The sequence below is a fragment of the Rousettus aegyptiacus genome, unplaced genomic scaffold, assembly GCF_014176215.1.
Source record: "Rousettus aegyptiacus isolate mRouAeg1 unplaced genomic scaffold, mRouAeg1.p scaffold_m13_p_6, whole genome shotgun sequence".
NCBI lineage: Eukaryota > Metazoa > Chordata > Mammalia > Chiroptera > Pteropodidae > Rousettus > Rousettus aegyptiacus.
The window spans coordinates 64,883,098-64,909,611 of record NW_023416309.1 but is presented as its reverse complement, the minus strand read 5'-3'; the positions used below and the strand labels follow the sequence as shown (position 1 = coordinate 64,909,611).

General features: G+C 48.3%; 1 protein-coding gene across 1 annotated transcript; it reads right to left on the bottom strand.

Annotated features, from left to right (window-relative positions):
• Positions 1-273: 273 nt before the first annotated feature.
• On the bottom strand, positions 274-24,639 carry ALKBH5 (alkB homolog 5, RNA demethylase). The gene is made up of 4 exons (XM_016145200.2): positions 23,085-24,639; positions 15,423-15,503; positions 5,405-5,560; positions 274-4,508 (listed from the first exon to the last, which is right to left on the bottom strand). The coding sequence occupies exons 1-4, from the start codon at positions 23,852-23,854 to the stop codon at positions 4,331-4,333; spliced, it is 1,185 nt and encodes a 394-aa protein (XP_016000686.1). The 5' UTR covers positions 23,855-24,639; the 3' UTR covers positions 274-4,330.
• Positions 24,640-26,514: the final 1,875 nt, after the last annotated feature.

Below are 26,514 nucleotides of genomic sequence, written 5' to 3'. Positions count from 1 at the left end.
TTTAATTACATCTATTATAGCTGTATGATGGAAACACTATAATGGTATGCTTCTGCACATCTCTTCACCACTCCAGTTACATTGCATTACTACTAGCCTGAAATCAGCCATGACGGGAAAGTTTATACCATGAAAATTAGCATACACAAATCAGGCTTGATTTTTTGTTGATTTTCTAGACCAGTGCCATCCAATAGAAATATAATACAAGCCACATTTAATTTTAATTCTTGAGTAGCCAGATTTAAAACAATAAATTCGAAGCAGGTGAAATTAATTAAAATGCATATTTTATTTAACCCAGTATGTCCAAAATATTATTTTAACACGTAATCAATATAAAGTAACTAATATTTTACATTCTTTTTTTCATACTAACTCTTCAAATTCTGGTGTGTATTTTATACTTAAAGCACATCTCAATTGAAAGTAGCCACATTTCGAGTTGTCTAGTGGTTTCTGAATTGAACAGCACAGGTCTAGATTTAGATGGAGAAAATATTAATGATGCAGATTAAATCTAAAAGTAGTGTTGAGGCCGAGACATTTCAATCCAACAATTTGTTCAATGATGAGAAATCAATAGGTCATGTATCAGAGTTAGTAACAATAAATTGGTTCCTAATCTGTGGAACTTATAAATTTCCTTTTTTTTTTTTTTTTAAGTTTAAAAGAGTTAAGATATTTATACAATCCATGAAGTGATCCCCCCAATTACTCTAGCACCCATCTGGCACTACACACAAACATTTGTATATTTTTTTTTACCTTGCAAATGATTAAAGATCTTTACATAGGAGATTATTTTTGATTATCCAGCTTGGTCCTAAATCCAATCACAAAAGTGTCCTAATGAGAGCAAGGCAGAGGGAGATTTGGTATACATAGAAGGCCATGTGGACACAAGTCCAGGAATGTCAACAGCCACCAGAAGCTGTTAGAGGCAAGGGCTAGAGCCTCTGGAAGAAGCATGGCCCTGCCAACACCATGATTTCAGTCCAGTGATAGCAATTTTGGATTTCTGACCTCCAAACCTGTGAGAAAGCTCATTTCTGTTTTAAGCCACCAAGTCTGTGGTAATTTGTTACTGCGGCCATAAGAAACTAATATGAGTTAATGGAATGCAAGTTCATTTGCCATATCGTGGTTGAATCACAACCACAGATAAGCCAGAAATACAAGAATTCAGAAAAAATTCTGTGAGAAATAACCAGCTATACAGAATTTATAAGAGTATTTTACATTTTATTATTTGTGATTTATGTGCTACACATCTTTTCTATCAGTACAATTTATAATAACTTTATGAGTGTATATGACATATTCCAAGTCTGTCTTATATCCTCAGCACCCAACACAGAGCTTGGCACACAATAGGACACTCAAATATTTTTTTGAATGAATATGATGTTGGACCTGTTTCCCCCACCACACAACAAGGTTGGAAGAATGGGAATGGACTCCCCAGGTGGGCAGTACTGGTGCCAGATGCACCTACTGTGTGCAAGACTGGGCTAGGGGCAGAGATTGATGGAGGTCAGCACTTGGCTAAAACAGCTGGTGCCCCAGATGGCTGAGAACAGTCAGATTCAGGGAGCCATCAGGTACGGGGACCCCCACTCCCATTTCCTTAAGGCCTCTAAAGGCTTAGGGACTTGTAAGAGGATTATCATAGTTCCAGAAATGGGATACCATGGAGATCAAAGCCAATGACAGCAGGACCTGCTAGGGCTGGAGCCACTTCCTCTAGCCTCTCCTGTCTCTCGATCCCGCAGGGCAAAGAGCCTCTTTAACCTAGGGCCTAGGAATAATGCAGGTCTGGCTTCGTGACAGCTATAGAAGAGAGTCACTCCCAGCTTCCCAGCTTTTCATGTAAGCTCCATTCCATGCTCCCAGAGTCAGGGACCCAGGCATAGAATGGTAGGTATCCACCTCTACCATGTAGTCTGGATGATCTTTGGCAAGTCACTTTTCCTCTCAGTTCTAATGTCTGCTCTCTGAGGCATCCACAGTTCAGTCTAGCCAGACCATATGGAGGCTCTAGCCCTTTCTGTATATCCTGTCACTGATTTGCTGTGACCTGGCGGTCACTTAGTCCCTCTGGACTCTCTCCTGTTAAATGCGCAGTTAAGTGGCTTGCCAGATCTCCACAGCAAAAATTTGGCTAAGCAGCCTGGCTCTGAGTGACTGAAAGTGAATGAAGGGGAGTTTAGACCAAAGCCCTTGACCAGAAACTGGAACCAGGCCCAAGCCATGGAGGGACTAAAACCCTCTGGTCCTCAATCCCAGTCCATCCCAGAATGTCTGCCTCATGCCTGTATCCATATGCCATAACCCTACAGTATGCATCTTGAAAACAGGGACCAGAAGTGTTTTGCTCACTAGTAGGGCCACACTGTAGGCTTGGCTGGCATATATAGTTAAGACCTCAAAAATTTAATGTGCGAAACCACTTGCACATCTTACAAAGTCTGGGCTCTCCCCTGCCTTTGCTCATGCTGTCCTTCCTTCACTGGAATAAGCCTCTCTGATCACCCTGAGATGCTTCTAGAACTCAGCAGGGTATGGTCCTGGCTCCTGTGGGCCCATGGTGCCCTTAGCACCTGGACACATGGGTTATGAAATCCATCCTCATGGGAGCGGGAGAGAAGGCAGTAGGCAGAAGGCAAGTCCACCTTCAGCCCTCAGCCTGTGTAAGCAACTGATCATCTCTAGGGCCCTGGTGAGCAATGAGCTCTGCCCACCCCCAACCCCCGTTGAGAAATAAAAGGGATTAAGGTTTGAGAAAATAAAGGGTTTAAGGAAGCACCAAAGGCAAGCCCTCTCTTATGATAACATCAGACAACTGTTTCAAAATATATTAGATTTGGTTTTTATTGTAGAGCACACATATCAGGGCAAAGTGCTGCACACACAACTACAAATCATTTTTGGGAAAAAAGCTGTAAAAAAAAAAAAAAAAACTGCAACTGCTTTAGTTATGCAGTCCCAACTTGAGGAATCCACGCTGGCAAAGGAGTTCTGGCCCCTGAGAGGGCCTTCTTGATGGTGGCTGCCTCAGATTTCTGCAGCCTCAGGCCTAGGCCTCTGTAAAACAAGGTCCTCATGGGGTGGTGGCAGCCTGGGGACTGGGAGAGCCTCTGCTCTTAGCAGGCCTAGGTCTTGGCTCTGGCTGGCAAGGAAACATTTCTAATGAATCTGGATAGGAAAATCTTGCAGCCTTCAAGGATCTGAGTAAGGGGAAAACTGCCGCAGACTTCACTTTTTTTCCCTTTCACTGCTATTTTTTTTAAAAAACCTCTTCCCCAGCTCCCACTCCTCTGAGGCAGAAGAGGCACCCAGTCTGCAGGCCTGAGCGCTGGCCTTGGCTGCATGCTGCAGGCAGACAGGGGGCAGGCACCTTCCTATGGGGATGACATGGAGAGAAGGCCCAAACTGGCCAATGTTGGAAAAAGGAAAGGGAAGGGGAAAGCAAAGAGACCAAAGGAAAAATAAAAACCCAAAACAAAAACCCTACCACACACCACAACAATTTTCCATACCCCAAATGCTAGACTTGGAAGGACATCTGTCCCTCTAGCTAGAAACAATTCTTAAAACTGCCCCAACGTGGCAAGTCTTGTTTCATACAATCACGCATATGCCTGAAAGGAGCAACCCAGCAAAGAGGTGTGTTCTTGGCAAGAGAGGTCAGGACAACTGCAGCCAGCGACCCATGGGTAGAGGAGGCCAGTGGGCGTGGAAGAAGCCCAGGGCGCAGCCAATAGCTCTCGGGGGCTAGCACTGTTTAAGCCCCTGCCCAGTCATCCGGAATGACTCTGCCACAGAAGAAGAGGGTGTTTGCTGTTTTCATGAGTTTCCGGGCCTGGAGAGCAGGTGAGAGAGAGGTGGGAGGACAGCAGGACCCCTGTGGAGCGAACAAGGTCCAGGAGACCTCAATCGAGCATAGACATGGCAGGGAGGGGCAGGAGACTGAACTACATTTACAACATTGAGAGGATTTACAGTTAAAGCAAAACAAGAATTTTCTTAACCAAAATATTTTGTTGCTTTTAAATAAAACCAGCCTAACACAGCCCCACTTGAGGATGGTTGCCCCCCATGCCTCTACTGGCCACTCCAGCGTGAGCTTCTGTCAGTCTTTCTGTTCAAGAGGAAAATCAAGAACATGAGAACCAGGTCCTAGCCAATTCTGTTCTTCAGCCTTACCAGGCAACGAACCAAGAAAAAAAATACAGGGATCAAAAAAAGAAACAAAACTCCTCAAAACGAAACAAAAGGGGCAGCTATGTGAGGATTAACTGGAGTTCCCGGGATGATGAGGAGGGCCTCAGTGCCTCCGCATCTTCACCTTTCGGGCAGGGCTGCCTGCAGCTTCTGAGCAGTCCTCCCCTGACTCGTAGGACTTGCGCCAGTAGTTCTCAGAGCTGAAGCTCCCCCGCCGCCGGTGTGTGGGCAGCAGCACTGAGCGCCGGTTCTCTTCTTTGTCCATCTCCAGGATCCGAGGCCTATGGGGAAAGGGGGTTACCAAGAGAGGCTGGCCAAGGGGCCTCCCAGTTCTGTGCCTGGCTCTGACCCTCATCTACAGGATGGCGCTCACTCCAGCTCAGTAGCCCTCCACAGGGGTGGTACTGGCAAAAGCACAGGCAGGCAATGTAGACTTTGCCCATTAAGAGCCAGTGGCCACTCCTAGTATTTGAGACATTACTAAGTACAGTGTGGGGTCTGCTTGGCTCTGAGTCTAGTGCCTCAAGACACTGTTAAGGCTGCCAGACGGAAAGAGACCTTCCCTATTATAGCCTCAAGACCCTGCAATCCTGCCCTTTCCCTCTACTTCTCAATCCTCCTCTCTACTCCCACTTTCTCTCCCTGCCCACCCCCTCTTCTGCTCACCAACTCCACTCGCCCCTGAATCCACCAAATTCTTCCTGCCTCAGTGTTTCAGCCCACATAGTACCTCTTGCCTAGATTGCCGTTCCAATAGGTCTTCCTCATCCTTCTAGTCTTAGCGGAAACTGTACTTCCTCAGAAACCTTCCCTTCTGAAATGGGTCCCTAGTTCACTATCTTTCAAGCCCTGAACGTCCCTCCTAACATTTAAGTATAACCCACAAGAGCATTTGTCTAGGTGGACTGAAAAAAGGAAATCATGGGCAGGCCATGAAGCGTTCCCACCTGTCAGTCTCACCCAACCTCTTCTCTCTGGGGATATAGGTAATCGATTAGGAATAAAGTGTGAATGCCACCAATGTTATCAACCCAGGAGAACTAGACAGAAGGCTTTAGAAATGTGGGCAATGCCAAGCTCCTAATGACCTACCCCAGGCTTCCCCCACCACTCTCACACTGCAGCTAGGCCATGGGGCTGCTTTGCTAGTCTTTGTTGAGAGTCCTAAGCTAAGTACCTGTGAGCAGCATCAGGGTCTGCTTTGCGGTGGGAACGTTTAGGTTTCAGAGTAGGGTCCCTGTTGTTTCCTGATAGGCGATCAGAAGCATAGCTGGGTGGTAACACGGAGCTGCTCAGGGACTTTGTTTCCAATCGGGGTGCATCTAATCTTGTCCTGCAAAGGAAACAGGCATGGGATCACCAATCAGCCTCTGGTGGGGATAGGGACTCTATCAGACCAATTTTCTCTCCAGCCAAGCTGAGTGAGGAGGCCAGCAGCTCTGCTCTGCGCCTCAGTCTCCTTGGGGTTCAACTAAAGTTGGTCTGGTTGAATTCCAAAGACACTCCTTCTTAAAGTCAGGCTTAGAAGCAGGGAACAAGAATAGTTCTGTTTGAAGACTTCCATGATAGAGATCTGCTGCCCCAGGGGAAAAGATACCAGGGTACTCTTTCAGCTGGACAAGTCAGTACCACTTCAGGCCCACAGGTTCTCCAGGGTTATTTACTCTACCTGCCAGAGGACTTGAGGGCCCACTGGTTGGTACCAGTATACTCCAACAGACAACTTCACCCTTGCCTACACTACCTAGATAAGAGGGTTCCCCTGGCCCAGGCCTGTGGAGGGCTGGAGGGGAACAGAGTTAAGAGCTTCCCTACTTCCTTACACAGGCATGCTGAGGCTGTGGCAGGGCCAGAAGGATAGCCCAGGCCCAACTCCACATTCATGCACTTGGCTCTGGTTCCAACATGGCCACCTGGCAGTTTCTGCTTGTTCCAGGATACTGACCAAGCTGAGGGCATTTGAAGGCAAAGTCCCCACCTACCAACAGTAGAGTTTCGAGGAATATACTGCCTCATGAAGGAAGAACATGCAAGCATGGACAGGGAAGAGGGAATGGAGAAGCTGGGCAGAAAGGTACCCAGGGCAATGATCTGAGTCCTTTATAAAGCCAAGCCAGGGGAACCTCGAAGAAGCCTGAAGTTCTTTGTATGGTACAAAGAAGGCTGGCAAGTCAGGCGAGTACACCAAGGGGCAGGAGAGAAGCCAAGAATGTGGATTGATGGGGGCATAGTTGGCACAAGGCTCTGAGGCACCTTTCCCACTGGCTGCTGGGTACAAAGTAGTAACTTGTTTCTGAGGAAGCAAGTGCTGTGATTAGGGCAGTATTCAAAGGACATGCTCATAAGAACTCTGAGGGGAAGAGAATGGCAGGACATCAGAGAGCTTCCTTGCCCTAGGCCACCTGGTGTTCTTAGTTAATAACTGTGTCCAGTCCTCATAGCTCCCCATACCCCTACTAGCTAGCCTGCTGTAAACAGATGGGGAAAACCAGGTCAGAAAGATAATAAGTCACGTGCCCTGTAAGTCATGGGAGAAAGGTTTAAGCCTAGGTGAGACTCCAACCATGACAGGCAGAAGCCAGAGGACTCTGAACCTGGGCAGGGGTCTTTCTCCTGAGGCCAACAGGGGGTGCCTTCTAGCTGGGAACTAACGTTCTGAAGCTCTCAGGCCCAAACTGGTGGGCAGGCAGGGCAACTGGTTCCTGCCCCTTTGTTTTGGCCACAGAGGCCAGAGGAGCACAGCTGCGCTGACTGGCCCACCAGTCTCAGCCTCTACTCTAGGGACTCCAGATTCAGGGAAGCAGGACCTAGCAGCAAGAGAAGATCCAGCCCTAAAGCTACCACTCAGAGTCTAGGCTAGTCACCATCCTTCTCTGGGCCTCAGTTTCCCCATCTAAGCAAAGGAGAAAGAAATGTGATTGTCTCAAAGGCCTCTTTCAGTTCTGAGGGTCTAGAAACCAAAGACAAGTTGCCTCCTTCAAGGACTCTTGAAGCGGGGGCACCAGGAAGAGGTGATGCTGGGCAACACCTAGACACAAGAGTGGGAATTAGAATCACCTGAGCCACAAGCTCTTCCTTGTCAGTCAGGCCTTCTATCCCTTGCTGAGAGGTCCAGGTGTGGCAAAGATCAGACTAAATGAGAAATCAGCGATTAAGCTTGATTTTGAGGACTCTAAGGGTCTAAAACCTCATGATGGAATGTCCCCTTCTGGCACCATGGAGCTAAGTCCTACACTAAGAACCCACAGGTGCCAGGGAGCACATACTCTGGGCAGGAAAGCCCCTTTGTGCCCAAAGCTCTTGGTGGACAGAGCCTAGCACCCTGGAGTTGTTTCCTTGGGTGAATGACAGATGGCAAGAGAACAACAGAGCCACCAAAAGGAGAGCCTGACCCACACACCTCTGGGGCTGGAAAACATAAGCACATCCTGCCACGCAGGCACAGCTGACACAGGCCAAACCTGGTGTGGCCTCGCCCTTCCTAAGCTGCTTACTCTTTGGTGCAGCCTGCCTGGGCAGCTGAGAGGCAGTGGTGGTAGCCCCTTACTATGGGTCTAGGACTCCTGAAGAGGCTGGGGAGAAAGGTAGGACAAGCTGAGACTGAACAGATAGGCCAGGGACATGGAGGGGCTCCGCTGCTCTCTACCTGCCTAAATGAGGGAAGGGTATTCTTCCCACACGATAGCTGTTGCCATCAACGGGCCACCCTCAAAGGAGTGGTGATCAGAGGTGGCCCTACCAGAATCCCAGCCTCCTCTACCCACTTCGGGAACAGCATAAGTTCTGGGGCCGCAAAGGCCTTCCTACACACCCCCTGGGGCTGTTACAAGTACATCTCAGAACAGCTGGAGAAGCTCCTCCTTCTACTTTCAAAACACCACTAAGCTGTAGGAAGCCAAGCTAGAGCCAGATCCCAACCCTAGAGTCCACCAGCAGCTTAACTCCAGAACATGCCCCTCTTAAAGGCAGTGAACTCCCCAGGAGCAGGCCAGGCCCTTAAGGGTTCAGTGTACACAGTCACAAATCTGGAGTAAGAAAGCCCAGTTTTAGGAGTAAGGTCTGGGCCTGGGACTCTTCAACTGGCAACAGGAACAAAGACCTGTGTTATAAATCTGAGTTAGCATGCAGGGGTCACGGCAAGGTACCCCAGGCATGGGAAATGAGGCAGACTACCATACCTGGAAAGGTCAACCTGCTGGGGAAAGCAGGGATTGGGCCTAGGTATAGGGGAAGCCAGAAAAAAAAGAGGATGAGCCAGCATTAATGTAACGCATTACCACCATGTGTGGTGAGGGCAAGGGAAGGAGTTGATTCTGTCCCAGGTTTTCTTGGAAAACTGCTGGGTAGGACTATATCCACTGGGGGTGAAAAGCAAGGCTAAATCAGAGACCAAGTCACTGGTCTGTCACATAGTTATGACCTGATGACGGTCCCTGAAGCCCAGGTGGGCTTGCTTCACTGCAGCAGAGCAGAGAGTTGTCCAGGTACCACCATTTCTGGGAGATGGTGAATCAGCTTGCACTTCAGGCCCTGATGCCACCACTTCCCCCAACTTCTGGCTCCACCTTCACCAAGCACTCTTGTGCTACAAAGTCTGGCTTTCCCAAAGGAGTAAGGAAGCAAGAAGCAGTATGGCAGGCATATCTGAGCACTTTCTTATCTATCAAGTGACCTGGGCCCCTAGGCCTAAGTTTTAGCACCTCTAAGTATCAGATTCCACAAATCCCAGACCTGCACCACTGTCTCTCCTTCAACAGTATCTACCCCCTCCTCGTACTACCCACTTCCCCATTTTCCACCGACCTCCCTCCAACATAACCTCTTCTCCAACTCCTGCCTATTCCCCACAAGCTAATTCTGAGACAGGTGTAGAAGCCTACTATGGTCAGAAGAGTCTAAAAGCCATGTGAGGGTATTACCCAAAGAGAGGGTACCCCAAGCACAGTCCTGAGTTTCCAGAAGACCTCCCCCTATATACAGCCTGAAAGATACCCAGGCGATAAGGGGAGTCTTTCTAAATCATTCAGCCTGGTTACCACCATGTCATACACAAGTGCACAACCCAGAGCTCCAAGAGCCAGGGTTCCATGGATGCCAGTCAGACAACAGCACACCACAAGCGCCCAGGGATCCCCCTAGTTCAGGCCTGGAAAGGTCTAGATATCATCTTCCAGGAACTCAGAGGCCAGATACCAAGCCTGCTTTCCCCAACCTGAGCCACTAAACAACACACCTCCTGGTATCTCTTTCTTCTTGTTCCAGGTGCCTCTGCTCACTGTGCATCATCTGAGCACAGCCTTCCTCAGCTCCTAGCCTGATCCAGCAAAATCAGAGGGGAGGTGTGGTAAGGAAGGGGCTAGGAAAAGCACATTCGGCATTCTGGAGTTGAACCATCCCCAGCATGATTGTCCCAATTCACAAGTGAGAACATAGGGCTCAGGTAACTGACTTGTATTGAGCAAGAAAAGGACAAAGTCAGGCCAGGAGCTCAAGCCAGTCACATCCCCTGGTAGTCTCACTGTCCCCTTGGATTCACTGGTCAGCTGTGGACACAATAGGCTAGTCAGGCTGCCATATGGATAGGGTGTATGCATGTGGACACCCACTGGACCAGTGAACAACAAAAGTGGCCTCACTCTTAGCACAGGAGACAAGAATCATGAAGATAGAATCAATGGCAGGAGTCTTGGTGGGGGTATGTCTCAGGCCTGGTCAGGGTCAAGGAAACCAAGAGTTGGCCACTCCTCCCCATCCATCTGAGGGATGAACCCCAGAGCATACCCTTCTTTCTCACCTACCCTCAGCTCATTGGCACACATGGTCTCACATCTGAGCTGCTCTGCTTTCAGGGAAGGTCTCCCCCTGACCCCTGAGGCCTTCTGGCCTGAATGTCCTGATAAGCCATTCATTTCAGCCTCCTACAATCTCTCTCATATAAATCTTTCGCCCTCAATGGCTCTGCAATGCCCTCTAGATTTCTTTGGCACAGCACAGTCTTTTCTGATGAGCTGAGATTGTTTCAATTGCTCCACTCCATCTCTACTATGTTCCAGAACAGATTTCCAGACTCCAAGCCTCTGTAAAGAGCATCTCTTCTGCCTGAACTATCTTTGCCCCTAAGCCTCTTCTGTGTATGCCTGAAGCCCATATATCCTTGACTACCTTCAGATGGCACTTCTCTGGAAAGCCTTCCTTGGCCAGTCCTCAGTGAGGTACTAAATGTCTGCCTTTCTCAAAAAGACAAAGGGAATGAGAAGAGACCATACTACCACATTCCTAGAGCTAGCAGAGTCTAGCTCACATCAGCCTTGGTTAATACTTGGCAAATCAATCTCTACCTGCTTTTCTCAGCTTCAGCCTACTCTGAGCTGAGCACCACTTGACCAAGAAGTGTATTTACACTGCTGAGCCACTTTGTCTAGTTAACTTGGGCGGCAACTTTGCAAGAATAAAGTCTTACACGCAGACCTGGTGCAGCCCTGGGGGCCTCCTGAAGGCTAAGAGACTGGATGCCTGGGCCACCAACTAGAAGGATCCAAGGAGTCAGAAGCCATTTTCCTAATGATCAAGTTTTGATCCTAGGTCTCCTTCCCTGATCACCCCTCACCTACAGAGGTCCTCTGTATTTCTTGCCTTCCAGTCTTTGAGCTTACCATTTCTGCCCAGCAAGCAGTGTCTAGTTCAGAAGCCAGATTTGCCAAGCCTAATTTAAACACCCCCCCACTCTTTAAGTTGGATACACACACACACACACACACACACACACACACACACACACACTCTCTCTCTCTCTCTCTCTCTCTCTCTGTCTCTGTCTCTGTCTCTGTCTCTCTCTCTTTTGCTGGGCCCCAGAAAATACTCTGTCCTTCTACGACAGTGCTCACTCTGCTTGTGTTGCATGGGCATGCAAACTGCCCACCTACCACATACCAAGCACTTAAGGAGCTAAGTTTCCCACATGCCTGCCTTGTGCGGTTTGCACATGGTAGATGCTTAATGTTTCCAAGTAAGGAAGCTCTGCTCAAAGATCATTCCAAACTAGATCACCTAAGGCAGCTCACTGCCTACCTGTGCTCTTTTCCAAACAGAGTTCACACACTGAGGATTAATGTGTATGCAGCACTCTACTCAGTGCCTAGCACCTAGTAGGTGCTTGGCATGGGGCAGCTCACATGGTCTGTCAGCAGGTTGCACATTAGGAAACTGTGGAAAAAAAAGGATCACCCCGCACTCGGCTCTGACGAATTACTATACCCCAGAATTCAGACTGCCCCTTCATTCTCTAACCAGTGATTTAAAACATTAACCACAGCTTTAAAAAGGTTAGGTCCAGTTTCCCTAAAAGAAGTACCAGTGTTTAATAAAGATGCATGTTGGGCAGCTTGCCCTGGGTGGGCTGGAAACTGACATTTAGGGAATTTTGGGAATGCTAAGGAGCTAACCGGCCTGCAGCTACTGCCTCACTCCACTCTCTGTAGAGTAGCTCTCTTGCCACTCAAAACATTCTCACTAATCAGCTTTCTACTTGCACAATAGAGACAAGAAAGCCTATCTGCATATAAGTTTGCTTCTTAAACTCAGCATCCACACCAATGATACAGTGGGGCAGAAGCAGGGATTGGGGTAGCCACTGTGCCATCCACCAAGGGACCACAAGACCTAGTATCAGGAGACCCAGGTTGTAGGCCTCACTCAGCCATTTACTAGCGCCCCTCAAAAGATTATTACACTAAGCTGTACCTAAGCTGTATCCCAAGGATCCACTCCTACAGAAACTCTCAGGTCACTCCCAGCCCATCTTCCCTGTGAGAAGTGATGGCACCACACTCATGAGGACTCAGCATCATCCACATTCCAAGGAGCCACATTTTGTTGAACCACAAAGAACTCTGCAGCTGCCAACCCAATTTTCATGAGGCCATTGCCCTGACTGACCTGAGCTGGTGACAGAGCCCCCAGGCCCTCTCTCAGCAGCCTATCTAATCCTGAGAAGACAAACTAGCTTTACTCCTCTGCCTATGAGAAGCAGGGCCAGCTCAATGCCCAAATTCCACCTATCTGGACATGACTTCACCAGAAGACATCAAGCCAGCCAGGTACACACCAAGGCCATATCCCTGATATCAAGGCAGTGTCTAGGCCAGGATGCTCCCCTTTTTATCTGGTAACGAGCCTGTCTTTTATCAAGACAAGACCCTACAGCTACTCTGAAGCTTCTCCTCCTCAGCCTAATTGTCCTCCTCTGGGCCAGGCCTCATGCTGAACCCTGGATGAACAGGAATCTCTCTTTCCCAAAAGAAGACAGATTTGGAAATTCAAAATGTCAAGTATATGGGCTATGACAGTCTAAAGGGGGAAGGGGTGTACTAAGAGGGCTACAGATGTGTATATGGTGTATATGATGCTTCTGGCATGTCAAAACAGTCAACACCTGAGTTTTGAAGGATGGCTAGGTTAACGAACTTTCAGTGTGTGTATATGAGTCATTTGGGGGGTAGGGTAGGGATCAGAAGATGAACATGTTAGATAGGAAAGCATTCCCAACAGAGGCCACACTATTGAAAAAGCCTAGGACACAAGTCCATAGACCATACTAAGAATTTCAAGTACTTTAACATACATAAGTGAGGACTAGAAGAGATCAGGTTGGATGAATAGACAAAGCCAAACAAAGCAGCTTGAATTTTATCTTGCAGGCAACAGAGATGCCTGTGCCTCAGGTACTTGAGAAAGTTGGTTGGCATCCTCCCACTCCTCTTCAGCCCTCTCACCCCAAAGCTCTGTATGTCTGCCCTCCAGCCTATTCACTGGCTGGCTGCTGGGATCACTCAAATCAGAACATCAAAGAGCCTCAGTTACCAACAACAGCCTTTCTGAGGTCAGACCACTGCCAGGGGCCCAGTTGGCTAACAAGCTTCTTGGGGGAACTGGTAACAGTGAAGACACCTACCTTTACTGAGAAGCATGCAACTCAGCCAGCCTAGGTAGCCAGGTATGAGAGACACCATTCAAGAGGAAGTTAACAGTTGAAGAGTAACTGATACTCTGGCTATGGCCACCTCCATTTGTATTTCCAGTGAAGATTTTCCTGAGGTAACCTATTCTGAGAGGCTTGGAGGGAACACAGGCGAAGTTGCTGCTCTGGTTCTACATCACCCTGGGAGTCTCTCTCCAGGTTCCTGGCCTGAGCAGGCCACCTATCTGTGGCTGCAGTTGGAGGTGCCAGGCGCTACTGAGAAGAAATGACTGGGGAGGAAAGACCAGAAGGGATTTACACGCTAGGCTCTATCACTTCCAGATTCTGGGATATGGCCTGTGCTGGGCACCACAGGAAAAAAAAAAGGTGGAAAGGTAGATAAAAACCTTTCTTCTGATGAATTCTGAGAACATTCTTGGGCTAGAGCAAAGAGGCTGCCAGCTGCCAAGCAGACCTGTGTCTCGGGCGCCGACACTGAGCAGACCTGAGTCTGCTCTGCCTGCACCACAGGATTGTCCTACAGGTCTGAATCATCTCCACTCTACGGAGACTCAAAGTTTTGACTCGACAAAGTGGCAGAGCCATGCCAAAGAGACTTCACCACCACATTATTCTGGAGTTCAAGGCCCAAAGGGCCAAGACACCAAAGTTATCGACTGAAGTTAAAAAGATGGCAAGTTAGAAAATAAGGACATACTTAAAGAGCACTCCCAATGGCCAAACCTAAAATAAGTTAAGCATAAATATCTATGAGTACATACTGATATAAGCAAATGAGTGAATAAACAAACAAACAAATGGGGGAGAAGAAACAATTCCTGTGTAGAATTCCAAATAATTTGTGTAGATTATTCCCTGCTTAAAGAGGTGGAGCTAACTCCCCACTCCTTATGTATGGACTGCACACAGTGACTTCCCTCTAAGGGGACAGTATGGTCAGGGGCAAATAATTTAACTTTAGAGTGCAGAAATCTGTTGATCTCAGCCAGGCAATCAAGGTCAACATCAACAGTTATAAGTCCTATACTCTGGACATATGACATGAGAAGGATGCTTTACACCTCTATGGTCTTCCTCACCAAAACCTATAACCCCAGTCTAACCATGAGAAAAACGTGACAAAGCCCAATTAAGAGATGTTCTATAAAAAAACCTGACCAAAGTTATTACAAATAAGGCAAGTCTGAGAAACTGTTACAGCCAAGAAGACTCGATGGTGACATGACGACAAAATGTAATGTGGTATCCTGGAACAAAAAAAGTACATTAGGAAAAAAAATAAGGAAATCTGAATAAAGTATGGACTTTACTTAATAATTATGGATCAATATTGGATTTTTGGTTATAATAAACATACCATACCAATATAAGATGTTAACAATAGCGGACACTGGGAGTGGGGTACATGGGAACTCTCAATACTATCTTTGCAACTTTCTGTAAATCTAAAACTGTTCTAAAAAAATAAAGTTTATAAAAAAAAAAAAAAAAAAGATGGCAAGCTATAGGGCATTCTGCTCCAGCCTGGGTCTAACTACTAGTCCTGCTCTGCTCACTGATGTCTATCTAACCCCAGGCAATCACTTAGCCTCTCAGGACTCCATTCTTAAAGGTAGGCTTATCTTAACCCAGTGTCTGCTTGACTCAATCCATTCACCCCATGAGCAGAAAGAAAGAAGAGTTTGGCAAAGCTGGTTGTACATCCCTGACTCCTGGCCAGAGAAGAGGGACAGGCACAGCTATGTACCTGCTGAACACTATATAGCCTAACCTCCCACCTTCTTTTCCTCTCCTCACTCCCTGCTCCTCCCCGAAGTGAAAACCCAGGCATTTTTAAAGCAGGCTGCTAAAGCAAGTCTAAAAATAATCAGCAAGAGCATATGTGATAAATCAGAACCAAGGAAGTTGGGAAAAGTGGGGGAGGTGTCTAGAAAAGTGTTCTCCAAATCCTGTCTCAATACTGTTCTCATAACACTGAGAGCATGTGCTTTCACCCAGCCCTAAACTCTCTCAATAGCCACAGAAATTAATTTTCTGATGAAGAAAATATAAAACAGCTTTATCCTCACAGAAGTCAAATCAAAAAGAGAACTTACAGCCTTTTTCCTCTCCCAGGCTTCCAGATGCCATGCTACTGATACGGAGCAGCTAAGTTCTAAGAAAACTCATACTTATATCTTCAAAGAGGCCTGGAGGTATCAGGTACCAGGGCACTTACTTCCTGAGGATGATGACTGCTCTGCGCTCCTTGATGTCCTGAGGCCGTATGCAGTGAGTGATTTCATCAGCAGCATATCCACTGAAAACAAACAAAACATGTGAGCATGGAGAATGGACAAAATTCTTGGGAAGGGGTGGGGGGTAATGAGAAAAATATGATTCAGGTCTTATGGCTGCCTTGAGAGGTTTAAGGATCCACATGGAAAGGAAATAACATGTTAAGCTCCAGAACACTTCTCCCCAGAAACCATGCAAGAAAGACCTGGGATGAGGCAAAGGAGAGCCTGAAGGCAGAAGCCGAAGCAGGAAACTCCCTGCACAGACTATAAGAGCTCTCCTTTTAAAAGGCCTCCAAGAGGGTACACCTTTAGTTGCTTTGGAGGCAGCTGGAGTGACTCAGGCCAGACCTTGGTGACAAAAAAAGAACATCTCCTCTTCCTCCTTCCCTCCTTTTACCCCGACCCTTCCTTCCCTCCTTTTCCCCTCATCCTTCGGCTTGCAGAGGAAGCCGAGGCAGACACTGATAGCACTGAGTCACCAGAGAGAACTAAGACTAAAATGTTCAAAATGAGATTTTGTCTACTTGGGAAAAAGCTTTCAAAAAACCTCCATTTAGGGGGCGGGGATTCGAAATCTTGAAGACAGCTGTGTTTGGGATATTTTAAGAATTTCCATCACAAATATCTATTTTCATCAAGTTACATGATTTTTAAAAATCCTCCCAAACCAATGAACATAGATGACTGTTCCCTTCACAGTTAACATCTTTCTGATTTGACACTATAAAAGCAAACTCAGCTTCCTGAGCCCCACTGCATACCCTAATTGGGAGCATGGCACCCAAGAGGTACCCCATCCCAAGTTCCTCCACTGAGCGAAGGCAGTTCTACACAGCCAGAAACATACTTGGCCACAGGTCTAGTAGGAGGTGAGCACCTTCTTAATATTCTCCTCCTGCTCAAGATTCCCTTGACCATCCCTGGACCATAAATCTTCCTTGACCTGGATGCTAATCATCTCCCCTTTTGAGGGCAGCTGTAAAGACACATGCTTAACTTGTCAGAAAAACTGTGGGCAAGGGGAGGACTCCTCAAAATGGCCACAGCAGGCTGCCCCAGCTGTGGACAAGAACTAGAAGCAAAAGCAAGTAAAAAGTAAGTCTGAGAGGAAAGTACCTCTGATTTGGAAATCTGATTTGATGCCATACTAGGGGTAGAGAAAAGAACATTTGTTTTAGGGATTTCCCCTTAGAGCTGCTCCTAAACCAGAGTTTTTCAGTTTTCTCTGTATCAGTCACACAAGAGACTATGGACAAATGTCTACAGTCAAATTAAGTTAGAAAGTATTAAGGAGTTTAAAAAAGCATTAGTATGTTAAGGATCTGAAAATTACTGTAGCAAAAGAAACTGCTGACTTTAACTGAGCACTGACCAAAGAACCTTCTCTCAAATTTAACACCTATTAATAACTGTAGGCCCATGGTGAGAAATGCCACACAGGGATTGAGGAGTTGAAGAGATCTGGGTTCAAACCTGAGCTTTGTTACCAGCTAGCTTTGTAACCTTAGTTAAGTCACTTGCTGGGCCTAAACCTGTTTCTTCATCCATAATATGGACAACGGTAGGTTCCTGGGTGTTCATTTTTTATGCTTTATAATGTAGGCCCTCTTTTGTGGCCACTGATAACTATAAAAATTTTTAGATGGGGACAGTGCCTCCTCCCTTCCAGGCAGAATTATAGTTCTAACACTACACAGCCGGCACCTTTGGAAAGGGGCAGTGGAGTCCTACCTGCAGGGCTGTTTGAGAATTGTCAGATAATGCAGGGTGCTTGGTACACCACCTTCATTTACTAAACACTTGACACAAACCAGAGGGCCCTGGACCACCCTGGGGCAAGCCAGAGCTTTGGGTTCAGCACCTGCCAAGGAGATGTGATCCACGTTCCCCCTGCAAGAATCTGCCAGCAGCAGAGGCCTCCTGGGCCCTATTTCCAGGGCTAGGATCTCTAGGTCTCCTCCTATGCTTTTGACACTCCACATTCAGATCTGGACTGTAAGACAACTCCATATAAACACAGGATTTCCTCAAAAAGCTAAGTCCAATTCCTCAAAGGTACTCCAAGGCACATTTCTAAGACTGAATCTACAGTACTGGATACAGGCAACCTTCTCTACTGTTAATAAGTGTTATGAATCTGTCTTACACTTAATACAGTTGTGGAGCAAATCCAGATGTTTGTCAATCTTAACTGTCCCCACCCCCAAAGGGTTCTAAAATGAAAAATAAGCCATGCCAGGTTCCTGCCACAGAGCCCAGGCCTCAGAAGAACTAGTGAAAAGGTAGAACTGCAGAGGCCCACAGAAATGACTGTTGGCACTGACCCCACCAGAAGAGCTCATCGGCACTAGTCTTCTAGAATTTCCTGGCAGCTGTGACACCACTGCCTTCGGATACCTCCTCAAAGTATCAGGCTCCTCTGGGAGCAAGAGGCTCAAAGTCCTGACCAAGGGATGCTTGTCTGGCTAAACTTCATCAGAAAATGTCCAGTAGAGACCAGGTTATTTACTACTAAGGAACCTACTTGCTACAAGAGAAACTGAGACTCCCAGTCAGCCGGCTTGAAATTTAACACACCCTGGATCCAGTCTTACCCTTGGCATGAAGAAAAGTTCCAGTGCTTCCTGCTCTTTTGTTTTCACAGGGAAGAGTAAGGAGGAAAATACCTTGTGCTGATCAACCTGCCCGCTCCCTGCTTGTGCTGAACCCCCTGGAGTCCCCCCTCCCCTTGCGGTAGTGACTAACATGCCCCAAGCATCAAGACTGACAGAACCTGGTTCTGTCATCCACTAGCTGTGCCTTACAGTAACTCTTGAGTCTCCTTCCCTAAGAAGCTTTTCTCGCCTCCCCAGGGCTGGGTTTTTCCCACACCATCCACCCACGCCTCTTTACTACTACATTCGGTTTTGTGAAAACTGTCTTCCCTACAAGACGAAGCTCTGCAAAGTTCTTCCTCAGCTCTGCATACAGTAGATAAATGTGTGTGTCGAGCTCAACTGTTCTACGGCTTTGAAGCCTCAGTTTCTACATGTGCAAAACAGAAATCATGGCAAGTCAGTCCTCAGAGGATGCAGGTTAAATAAAAAATCTTAAAAATTCAATGACAAGGGACTATATATCTCTGCTCTAGGGGACAGTCTTAGAGACTGAGTTAATGCACTTTTCTAAGATGGCCACCATTTCCCATCTACTCTGTGCCCTACCTGGCACAGGACAGAACCAGAGATGGAGGTATTGACCAAGGTATCAGCCTTGTGACAGCCTCCCTCTGGTTAGAGATACCGGCTATGGGCAGCATCCACAAGCCTACCTCACCAGTTATAGGCCTGCAGGACTGAGAAGCTGAGGTTTTGGAGGAAGCAGGCCAGCTACTTGGAGACAGGGTTTGGATGGTGAGCTCAGGCTCAAGTTATAAGCAGACCCAAACCTCCAAGATGACACATGCCCTAACTATTAGAAGTCCTAGGACTTTCTGAATCTAGAAAGAACACTATCTATTTGCTCAGAGTCCCAATTCTGTACACATCAAGATACAGATAGACACTAGTAGCTAAGCAGAGAAGGCAACTCATTTTCTGAGACACTTTACCTAAACTTCAAGCATTCAGTAATGTGAAAGAGATTCAATTTTCGGTAACAACTCTATGATATTAATAGCCCCATTCTGCAGAGGAAAACTCAGGCCCAAAGAGGTTAAGTACCCTCCCCAGGGTCAAACAGCTAAAGTGGTGACACAGGAACTCCAACCAAAACTCTTAGTTTTAGTGTCTATGCTACATCGATTTTTTTTTTTTGGGGGGGGGGGGTTTTGAGTGGAAGATGTTTTTTGGGTTTTGGTAGGTAATAAGAGGTAGAAAGAAAAGCCCATTTGTTTCCTGGTGACCTCACTGGCCTCAGCAAAGGCCACAGATATACCAATGACCCCCATGGAAGAAGTCTGCAAAGATGAGCCCAGGTCCCTAAAAAGCAAGCACCCTACCTAAACAATGGCTGCACACCAACTGCCCAGGTAAAAATGGCCATCCAGCCCTTAAATTTTTATAACCTGTTTATTTTCTGCTTGCTCTGAGCTTCATGATTAAGACCATGGCTTGCCTGCTAGCTTCCTTTCCTTTGTTGCCCTCTGCCTTCTTATCAGGCCTGGCAGAACCAAGGTCAGCCAACTCTGCTGGCCCAAAGCTCCTCCTGAGAATGCACTGCCCTGACTTCATCCTGAGGTTCCTCCCCCTCTCATGGAATCAGAAGATTCCACACAAGAGATGTGGCCCAGACCTATCTGCCCTACTTTCCCAACTATTTTAAGCCAGAAAGCTAAATTTTGCTTTCAACCAGCTGAAGATCAGCTGTTAGCCCAGAACTGACAGGGGTACTCACTCCACCCAGTTATCAATTGTTAACTAGGAGTTACAGGCTCACCTCTGTATATCCTATGGCTGGGCAATACAGTCATTTCCAGACAGGTGGCTAGGGCCTGGGTCTCTGGGCACCTGGCCACCAAACCACTGCCCATATAGCAATGATTAAAAAGTAGCAGCAACTAAGCAATTAGCCTTGAAGTAATTATTACAATTAATCCAACTTAAATATGTTTTAATCTGCCCATTCACCCTACAGGGAACGGGAAGAAGATAGGTGGTATGAATTGATAGGAAAAGGAGGTAAAATATATTACTTCCCTAGAGAACAGCATTAAGAGGGGATCCATCCAGGCCCAATGTGAGGTTACAAAGAAAACAAATGGGTTTGGAAAGAAGTTTAAAGTACCTCCAGAAGGTTCTGTGAGGCCTTGCTCTAAATGCTCACATTGGGACACTGCTGAGTCAACCTGTGTCACACACTAACATCCATGCTAACAACTATTAAATATCAAACTGTATTCCTGCCATGTTGTCCTGGACAGGTACAGACACCACAGCCACCAACAAATGAAGTCTGAGTCAGATGAGAATCACTACAGCCCTTCCCCATATGCAGAGAACAACAGGCTCCTCATCTCTGGCCTGGAATACATACTAGGAGCTCAAGCAGGATTTGAAAAGAACCACTACTAACAAGGAAGGTATTCACCCACCTGCACAGCGAGTAAGCTGACAGTGCTAAGTGAGCAGGTGTTATAAGATTTAAATGAGTGGGGGTGTTCAGAACTCTGGAGTAGTGGTTCTCAACTGGGGATGATTTTGCCTCCCAAGGGACATTTGGCAATGTCTGGAGACATTTTTGGTTGTCATAGGTGTTACTGGCAGTGATGTTGCTAAACACTCAACAATGCACAGGACAGCTCCCATACAACAAAGAATTAGCCAACCCAAAAACGTCAATAGTACTGGTATCGAAAAGCTCTGAACTAGGGCTTTATTTATCAAGACATGCTTCACCAGAATCTCTACTTCAAGTCCAGGTTGGATGTGAGGACTAATAATGAACTTCATCTGCCTCAAGTCAGCATCTACACACCTATGCCCCGCCCCCCACCATCCCCTTACCTATAGCTATTCTCTGCTACTGCTGCCAAAATCTTCTTTGCTTGGTTACCTCCTAGTCACCCTTCAAGTTCCAGCACTCCAGAGTGGGTTAGGATGCCTCCCTCAATGCACTCCTGCAGTTACCTTTCTGGGCTTAATGTTAACTGTCTGCAGCCTCCAATGGGCTGTGAATTCCATGAAGGGAAAAGCCATGTTTTAGGCTCCACCACATCCCTAGCCCCTTCTCCAAAGAGAGAGCAGGGAATTATTAAATGGTTGTGCATGAAAGTGAGCACTCATTTAAGTGCCCACCTCGTGCCAGGACACAAAATCATCACTTAATTCTAATAGGCTTTAGAAGTTTGCATCACCCCCATTTTACAGATGGGAAACCCAGATCAGAGAACACCCAGGAAATCCCAAAGCAAATGAGAGCTGGATTCAAAGCCTGAGGCAGCACTTTTCAGGACATGGCTGAGCCTCCCACACCAACTCCATAGCCAAGTCAGAATTCAAGAGGAGTTGGAAGGGACTAGGAAAGCTTTAGGGCTTTACTATTCTAAGGGAAAGATGAAGAAAATTTTCCTGATGATGCAATCCTGTTTCTGATCATTAACAGACCTGCATTTTAAGAACTTGAAACTCTGCTCTTCAATACACGGGTGCCCATATGAAAAAGGGTGGGAAGTCTCAAAGTCAAACTGCTTCCTGTGATTGCCCCATTACATAGCTGACTATTTTAGACCTCTTGACAACCCTGAGGGCTGTGACGTGAAATATTAATATCTCATTAATAGACCAAATGGCTCTTGTATGAGGTCCTTTTGGCATCTACTACCCTTCAGTGAAGTCAGACACCAAACTCTTCTACAGCAAGCCACTTGGGAGGGTCTGCCCTGGAAATCCTATCCTAAAGAGCTCTGCTAAGACATCAATCTAGGAGTACCAGGTATAGGTCAACGGAGAAACTTTAAAGCCCAAATGATGAAAAGGGCAACTACCGCATAAGGAGGCCAAATACTGCTTCTGCTGCCACTGACTTCCCGAACTTCCCCATCAGGGGACCTTGGATATCACAAGGCTCTGTTGCCATCCCAGATATGAAAGCAGCCTCGGGCTGTTCAATTCAGATAGATGACCTACTCATGATATTAGGAGGGTTCCAGGGACCCTGGCTGCTTCTCCCCATGACCATGGGCTATGGCACTGACTGCATTTCGGAACTTAAACTGCTCACAACAAGAGCTCAGTGTGTCCAGATCCTGTAGGAGACTTTGGTGGTCAACCAAGCCATTCTGAACAGCTGGAGTCTAGACCTCCTAAGAGGTTTTGGGGATTTATGGAAGTACTTTGCTAGATTTACTTGTTTCAGAGTTGGAAGAAGGTAGCTCCTAAATAAATGTTCTGCCTCATATAAAGAGCAAAAGTGTTCCTTTAGCAGGCAATCTCCTCTGGGGGTCAGGGTACTAATTCTCAGCAGCATGTGGGGCCCCAAAAAGGCCAAGAACCTAGGTTCTGCTGCCGACATAACCAAAAGACCAAATTCCAGGTAAAGAAACCAGCTTTATTTTATTTCATTTAGTCTTGATAAAAGGTACACACCAATGGGCTCTTCTGCAGCCAACAGGGGCTGAATTTTAAGAGTGCGTTACACTCGATTCTTGGCCCAATCACAACTCTGTTCAATGGAGAATGTGTATCAATTAAACATGCTCAAGGGCCTTCCATTGTATTTTCTGTTGAGTCCATGAACACTGTTAAGGAAACCACGAACAGCAGAGTTGGAAAGATTGAAATAATAAATTCAACTCATTTTTTTAAAACACAAATTTGAAAATAGAGGCCCAGAATTAAAAAGTAATTTGCTAAAATCACAAACGGAGACTCCTAAAATCTTAGCCTTCTAGAAAGATGCCTTCAATTTTCATGCCAAACCTACCCTCGAGATGGTTCCCCCAGCCCTCCCTGCCTGCTTTTCTACTACATGTTTTAAACGCAGACCCTTTGCCCCTCATCACCCCCGCAAAACAGAATGGGCCAGAACTGTATGATAAAGCACGGGCTCCTAGAAGCTACTGCCTCCTGGGTCAGGGAGGGCAGCTAAAGAAGCTGAACTGCCCCCTCCTCCCGGTGGGTTACCTGAGCACAGTCACGCTCCCCCTGCGCACCGGCAAGGAAAGCACAGGTTCCGACACCCGGATAGGCTTGAACTGGAACTTGCAGCCAAAGCAGAGCGCGGAGTCGCTAAAGAAGGACACAGACACGATGGGACGCTCAAAGATGTGGATGGGGTCCACGTGAGACACAATACAGCCGCCAGGTTGGTAGTCGTTGATGACGGCGCTGTTGACGAAGCCCTCGGGGATGACGCGATGCTCCACCAGCTTCTGGATCACCAGCTGGTGTACCCACTCGGGGATCTCATCCACGTCGCCCGGCGGGTAAAGGCGCTCCTGGCCGGGCCCGCGCTTTTGCAGTTGGGCACCGTATGTGTAGCCCTCGCCGAAGAAGTACTTGTTGCGTAGTGGTGCCCGGTCCACCGTGTGTTCGTTATACAGACCCTTCTCGGCGCGGGACACCACCTCGTCGATGCGGGCCTCGATTTTGGAGCACTCGTCCTGGCTAAAGAGGCGCATCTGGCGAATGCCACTCTTCACCTTGCGCGCCTCCTCCTCCTTCTGCAGCTGGTGCTCCTCGTAATCACTGCGCTCGGGGTCTGAGTCTTCCTGGTACTTGCGCTTGGCCCCGGACACCGGGTAAGGCTCGGCGGCAGCGGCGGCCGCGGCGGCCGCGGCCACAGCAGCGGCCGCGGCGGCCGCTGCCTCTCGGCTGCCCGCCTTATAATTGTCCCGGGACGTCATGGACTTGAGCTTTTCACGGAGGTCTGTGTAACCGCTGGCGGCCGCCATGGCCCCAAGACGCTGCTCTAGGGTCCTCCGGGGCGGGCAGGGCGGCCGGGCATGGCTCTCGGGGGATGTGCCCCGGGGCCCCCGGAGGAAAGGGGATTTTCAACGCCAGGCCCCCATGCGAGGCCTGAGGGCCCGGCGGAGGGAGTCAAGAGGCCAGGCGCAGGGTCGAACCTCAGGGGCGGCGGGTCATGCAGTGGTCGCAGCAACGAAGCTTCCACCTCCACCACCTTCTCCACGTCCTGGAGAGCAGGGGCGCCCGCAGCGCCTCATGCCGCAGAAGCCCACTGCGGAGGCTCCGCCTGACTCCCGGCCAGACCCTCAGAAACCCGGCCCGACCCGCACTTTAAAGCGCTTCTCACGACGTCACGCGCCGACCGTCCGACGTCCGCCAGCGCCGCTCCTCAGCGGGCTCCTTAGCGCGCACGCGCAATGCTGCCGATCACGGCGGCTCCACGCGCAGCAGGCATGCGCGTGCGTGCGAGCCGGGTCAGCAGAGGTGCCAGCGCATGCGCAGACGGGGACTGCTTGTCGGCCGTCGCCCCTCCCCCACTCGTGAAGGGCTCCAAGGGAGCACCCTCAAATAGCAACCTGCCTCCACGCCGCGCCACCTCCACGACCGAAAGTCTCCCTCCACAGTGTTGCGCTCACAGTGCCAACGGTGTCGCGATGCTGCGTCATAGCATCGTCCGACTGCCCGAAAACGCCTTAGGCCCCGGCGCGCAATCTCCCGGGGAACCGCCACAACCTAGGCTACCCCGTTACCGTCCCCTTTGACGCTTTCACTTCTTTCATTGGGCCACCGGCTGCGTGCAGGGCGGTCCTACACGGGAGATTCCGCAAGTTGGTTGGTAACCATAACTGTCAATCAGGCGGTTGCCTTGGCTACTGCGTCCGTCACTTAATTAGTTGTCGGGAGGGCGCTGAGGACCCCTGAGGGTGAATGGGTGGCCAAGTAAGTGCCTGAATGGAGAACCGACCGGAAGAAATCCCTCAGACGCTTAAGCAAACTTCTGAAACCAGTGGGTACTGCTGAAATTGCAGGGTCAAGAGTACCGCGTCCCAGCTCTGAACCCAGGCAGCAACGTTCGCAGAACGTGAGGCATTGACGGAACATCTCCCTGTCCACTCCATCCACCACCGCTACAGCTGCCCTCCGCCCCCACCCGGAGCGAACGTTCCAAAAGTCACGTCCGGCTGGCTTCGGGCGCTTGCGCCGCTGGGTTTGTCATAGCTTTTCCTTTGACATAGAGATAAGTATGAGAGCACCTCTTTTCGGGAACGGCAGAAGAAAACTCAAGGGGAAGAATAAGCTCGTGGATACGGCAAAATTGTAGATCATTACTCGAGATAATAATAAGTTTTGAAATAGTGCGGTCGGACAAGGTGATCGGTGTGAACAGAGGCCAGGCTACTCGGGGTGTGCAGGGGCGGCTCCACGGGTAGGGTTTTCTGGTCAACCTCTCAAAATAAAGTTCATCTGCTTTGCTTGGCGTTCAAGGCCTTTGTTGAAGACCTTTCCTGCCCTTCTCCGCGAACACTGAGTCCCACCCAGCCTCACCTGGACACTGTCAAGTCTTCAGATATATACCCTGTTACACTGACTGGACTTTATCCAAGTTAGGATACTGGTTCCCTTCCACCCATCTTCGTTTTGATTTTTTGAGGCTCAGCTCCCTTCTCTTTGGCAAACTTCCCAGATTCTCACTGAAATGAAATGCATCTTAGATTTCATGACCTGGCCTCTGCGGCTGCCTTCAGCCTCAACTTCCTGGCCATTTTGCTCCCAGCTAGTGTGTCTCTGAGCCCTCTCCACCGCCCCGATCCCCTCAGCAGTTTGTCAAAGCATAAGCACCTGCCTCTGGAATCTGAGAGACGTGGATTTGAATCTTGACCTCTTGAGGGGCTGTATGGCTGTACGACTCTGAGCAAGTGACTTCCCCTTTCTGAACCACAGTCTTCTGGTCTATAAAATGGAAATAACACCTCTTATGGTAGTTCGAGGATGAAATGAAGTCATGTATGTTAAGCAGAGTTGGCTTCAGTCTTTGCATTTGTAAACAGTCCTACCAGTCCCTGTTGGAGGTGGGGGTTATTGTGTAGTGACTTGGCAAGGCCAGGCCAGCAAAGTCTGTGGGATGGGGAATCCTGGACACCTGGGCTCTGTCCCCAGGTTCCCTGCTGATTTACCCTCCCTTCCAAGCAGCAGGTGCAGAGGAAAAGTGAGGCAGGCATGAAGCCTATAGTAACTTTGGCTCCTGTCCTGGGGTGCTGCTGGTGGTGGTGGGGGTGGTAGGAAGGCAGCCATAGGTAGTGAGAAGGCAGCCAGTGGGCAGCAAAGCCTAGGTTATGGCTCCAGTCTTGCCTGTGCCATACTAAGTGAACATCTGGGCAGGGGCTCCTTACCTTCATAATAGGCTGTTTGGCTGGGAGGCCTCACGCCCTTCAGGAGCCCAGCACCCAACTCTACACTGCCTTCCAACAGGGGGACATTATACTCTGTTCACACACCTGCTTGACAGAGAGCTCACTACCTCAGGAATCAGAAAGTCTTTCTAGAGACTCCCCTAGGGAGCCCCGGCAAAAATTCAAATCACCTCTTTTCTAGATTTTAACAGCCCCTCCCATCCTAGACACTCTCATTGGAAGCTACCATGTGCTCC

What these genes read in the sequence shown, in the direction of transcription:
- ALKBH5 (XM_016145200.2), bottom strand. Translation starts at nt 23,854, where the DNA reads ATGGCGGCCGCCAGCGGTTACACAGACCTCCGTGAAAAGCTCAAGTCC. An exon ending in GGGAGCGTGACTGTGCTCAG is followed by an intron (nt 15,504 to 23,084) that starts GTAACCCACCGG and finishes GTTTGTTTTCAG; the next exon opens with TGGATATGCTGCTGATGAAA. An exon ending in GCAGTCATCATCCTCAGGAA is followed by an intron (nt 5,561 to 15,422) that starts GTAAGTGCCCTG and finishes TTTCCTTTGCAG; the next exon opens with GACAAGATTAGATGCACCCC.